General features: G+C 44.6%; 1 protein-coding gene across 3 annotated transcripts; it reads right to left on the reverse strand.

The window, feature by feature from the left end:
* Positions 1-214: 214 nt before the first annotated feature.
* LOC125515039 (serine/arginine-rich splicing factor RSZ21-like) lies at positions 215-3,232 on the reverse strand. 3 transcript variants are annotated; one of them, XR_015608844.1, is made up of 7 exons: positions 3,000-3,232; positions 2,290-2,391; positions 1,560-1,648; positions 966-1,221; positions 583-702; positions 387-512; positions 215-283 (listed from the first exon to the last, which is right to left on the reverse strand). XR_015608844.1 is itself a non-coding variant. In XM_048680454.2 (6 exons), exons 2-6 carry the CDS (start codon positions 2,376-2,378, stop codon positions 491-493), a joined length of 576 nt encoding a protein of 191 aa, XP_048536411.1. In that variant the 5' UTR covers positions 2,379-2,391; positions 3,000-3,232; the 3' UTR covers positions 215-490. The 3 variants fall into 3 exon arrangements, 1 of the variants encoding a protein (XP_048536411.1); XR_015608843.1 differs by having other exon boundaries at positions 215-286; XM_048680454.2 differs by having other exon boundaries at positions 215-512.
* Positions 3,233-3,777: the final 545 nt, after the last annotated feature.

The following is a 3,777-nucleotide window of genomic DNA, read 5'->3' on the forward strand; positions in this document are numbered from 1 at the left end:
CTTGCTGACTCCTGGTTCTATATACAAAATCAGTGATCCGGTTACTTTAACAAGTTGCACTTGTCAGCACATCCAAACTTATCAATTTGAGATAAAGAGATTACTAATTTTGAAGGCAGCTCTTCAACGAAGAACATCAGAGGCATCGCAGGCAGGGACTAATGCAGGATGCGCGAAGCAGTAAGGGCGTGCGAAGAATGAAGAGCGAACAACAAAACCACGAAGACAACAACTGAAGAGCCGAAGTTGGCTGAGTCGTTTAAGCAGAAGTGCAGGACGATGCCTTCTTAACACACAGAAAGAAAGGTAATAGATCTCAGTTGCATACCACATCCACCACATAATTTTTTTAATGACAGAACATAAACTATAGATAAAGTTGAAACCTTAACCGAAGTCAAGAAGTTGACGTCAGGTCTCAGTACTCCTAGCAGGCAGAGCTAAAGAGTAACTTCTCTCAGAGAACATGCATCGGACACGGGCTTCAGGTCTAACTCCGGCTGCGGCGATACCTGGGAGAGCAGTCCAGTATGAGATTGGGACACAATAATTAGGTGATATTTCCACAGAATCTGCATTTACCCTTTAGCATCAGGAGAATCGTCCCTGGCACGGACTGGTGACTTGCTATAGCTGCGACCACGGGCTGGGGCTGGAGAAGCACTGCGGCGTCTTGGAGAGCGATCACGAGGGCTGTAACTTCTGTTTGCAGAGTAGTTAGTTTCTAAGAGTTCATTCCTTCAATCATAATCCTAGGCATATAATGAGCACAAAGTAGAGAAGCCTCACATAGCCAAAAATAACAAAAAGTAAAAGACCAGGCACCCAAGCTTGACATGGTAGGTAGAAGAACTTATAAAGAACAAGCAACCATTTTTGACATAAACAGTATGCAAGGAAATGAACAACAAAGCTAACCTAAACAATTGAGACTTATAACTTAATGCATTAACAAAATTTGTTACCTTCTGCCATAGCTCGGACTCCTGCGGTACCTAGGACTGTGGCTGCGGCTGCGGCTCCTGCTGCGACGCCTTCCACTGCCCAGACCCCCAGCACCAATACGCAGACGACACTCACGAGCAAAGTGCCCAGATTCACCACATTCATAGCATTTCATATCAGAACCACCACGATCACGACCGCCACCGCCGCCGCCACCACGACCTCCACGGTCACCACGGTCATTGCGAGACAGCTCAACCCTCCATCCATTCTTGCCTATTAAAAGAGAAACCATACTTCAGATTACAATCTACGGTCATGGATGAGAAAACAAAGTGTGCATCTGAAAAAGCAAAGTTCATGATCTAAGAACTCGAAAAGATTGGCTAGTGGCTAGGATGTGTATAATCTAAAAGAAAAGAGATTATTTACTAAGTTTCAACCATTGAAAGCTTGCTTCCTTAACTCAAAAGAGGAGCAAAAAAGACTGCAAGTTCTACATGTTTTTGCTAATCAGACATTTGCCATGAAAATCAGATCCAGGAAACAAAGAAATGGCGTAATGTCCTGCCCAAGAATCAAACAAGCCTCCACAAGAGATATGGTTACATTACCATCTAGATCACGAAGTGCATCCTCAGCATCCCGCTTGTCATCAAAATCAATAAACGCAAAACCAGGTGGCTTACGTGCAACCCAGACACTACATTGAACACAACAGTCAGTCCAACATGTCAAGAGATAGAGAAATTCTTAATCTACACCAAGCCATTGAGTATTTACAAAGGAACAACTGATCATCTCATCAGCTGAATGATACAGGCCTCCACCTCAAAAGATATTTAGTGCTGAACCATACCATTTTGAAGGAAAAAAGCATTCAAGGTTCAGACACGCTTAAATAAGCAGCATGTCTCGGTGGTCCAAAATCTCAATTTAAAAGTCCATACTTGTACGTCAGAGATAGGAGTTCTTAAGCATGTTATGTTCTGATGTTCATTGGTGAACGAGCATACCCACAGCACAAGCACCGCTAGAAGTAGAAAGCATTTCACTGGATAGTTGGACATGTTTGAACATACAAGTTACGAAGATCAAACATGAATGAAAATAACTAAATAACAACTTCAATTGTAAACAACATAATTGCTTCAAAGATCTAGCATCCCTTTATAAGCATAATCGCTGGCATACATGATTATCATTTTGCTTCAAAGATCCAACATCACTTTATAAGCACTGGCATGCATGATTATCCTTGGCAGTATACAATAAATGAATTCACGCATCAAAAAAATTCCACATAAAGAAAATACTGCAAAGGCAAATTATAATGAAACCGACCTTCGCAAAACTCCAAACACACGAAACTCATCTTCAAGTTCCCCAGCAGTCACCCGGGCATCCAAGTTGCCAACGTACAAGCGGGCCATGGTGAACAAATCCCTGGGTTTAGTAAAGAGAGGAACCAGTTATAATGAGGACACCTCTCCCAGAGGTATATGAGCAACACTGCAGGAAAGGCCGACAAGATTCTATACACTTCTAGATCACCAACTGCGTATCACAGTGTATGTAAGCCTAGCAAGCAAATTTCCCAAACTATTTAGCGAGAGCAGTCGTGTATAGGAAAGAAAATTCCTATCCAGACGAAACCGCAACAATATCCAACGCCCAGATCTGAAATCTGAAGATCTGGGGAGTCCCCTTAACACCAATTCGACTACAGCCCTAACTAGAACTCCGCGAAATTTCGACATCGAGATACTGCCTATCCTCGTGCGGAAAACAAACGCAAAAACTGAGGGGGGTGATTCCACGAATATTTCGAAGGATCCCCAAAACACCCAATCGGGAGGAATTGGTTTGAATCCGTAGAAAACCGCCGAGACCAAGGAGCTGTGAAATCAAGCCGACCAATCGCCCATCTAGCTCGGAACTTCGCGACGAGGCGGCCGTAACAACTGGCCGACGGGTTTCTAGGGTTCCGAAACTGGACGCCATGGAGGGTTAGGTACGGTGGAATCAGATGGAATCCGGGAGTATAGGGTTACCTGCGCCGACGAGAGCCGGGAGCTCCGTGCGTAGGGGAGCACGGGCGAGCTCTGCGTCGCGGCGCGGAGCGGCGGCGACGGCGGCGGAAGCGAGGCTTCCGGGTTCGCGTGCGGGAGAGAGAGGGGCCGGTGGTGGTACACGGATGGTTCGTTTTATTTATTTTTTGTAAGGGATATGTGTGGACCTGGTTTGAGGCGTGCACTGGCGGGCGCACTGGGCTAGTAGGCTTATTGGGTTGGGCTGCACAATGCATCGTATTACCATACTTGAAGGGAAAACATCACTACAAAACACTTGGAGGAAAAAAAAACAGCATGCTTTAAAAAAATGGAATGTCTATTTAGCATTTGACTGATTTTTAGTTTGATTTCATTCAAATTTCCCGACAAATCAAGTCTTGACATATGTATGTCTCGATACCATCGAGAAATTGTATGTTTGCATTTCCAAAAAAACGGATCGGGCTGCTAAAAATCTGACTCGGTTCTATGCTAACCAAAACAAGGCCACGTAACTATCACAAAAGCATCTTGGACCCGTCGCTCACGCTCCTTTCCTCATTCCTGGACCACAAAGCATCTGACAAAGAAAAATAACAAAATCAGGAAACAGTTGGCGACTCCCAGGCCCCTCCTTCAACTTGTATCCTGATGTCGCTTGAACTACGTCGGTATTTCCCCAATAAGGAAGGGTTGGTGCAACACAGTTACGATAGGTATTTTCCTCAATTATGAAACCAAGGTTACCAATCCAGTAGGAGAACCAAGCAACCGCTAT

The sequence above is a fragment of the Triticum urartu genome, chromosome 6A (assembly GCF_056163025.1).
Source record: "Triticum urartu cultivar PI428250 chromosome 6A, HENAU_Tu73, whole genome shotgun sequence".
NCBI classification, from domain to species: Eukaryota; Viridiplantae; Streptophyta; class Magnoliopsida; order Poales; family Poaceae; genus Triticum; species Triticum urartu.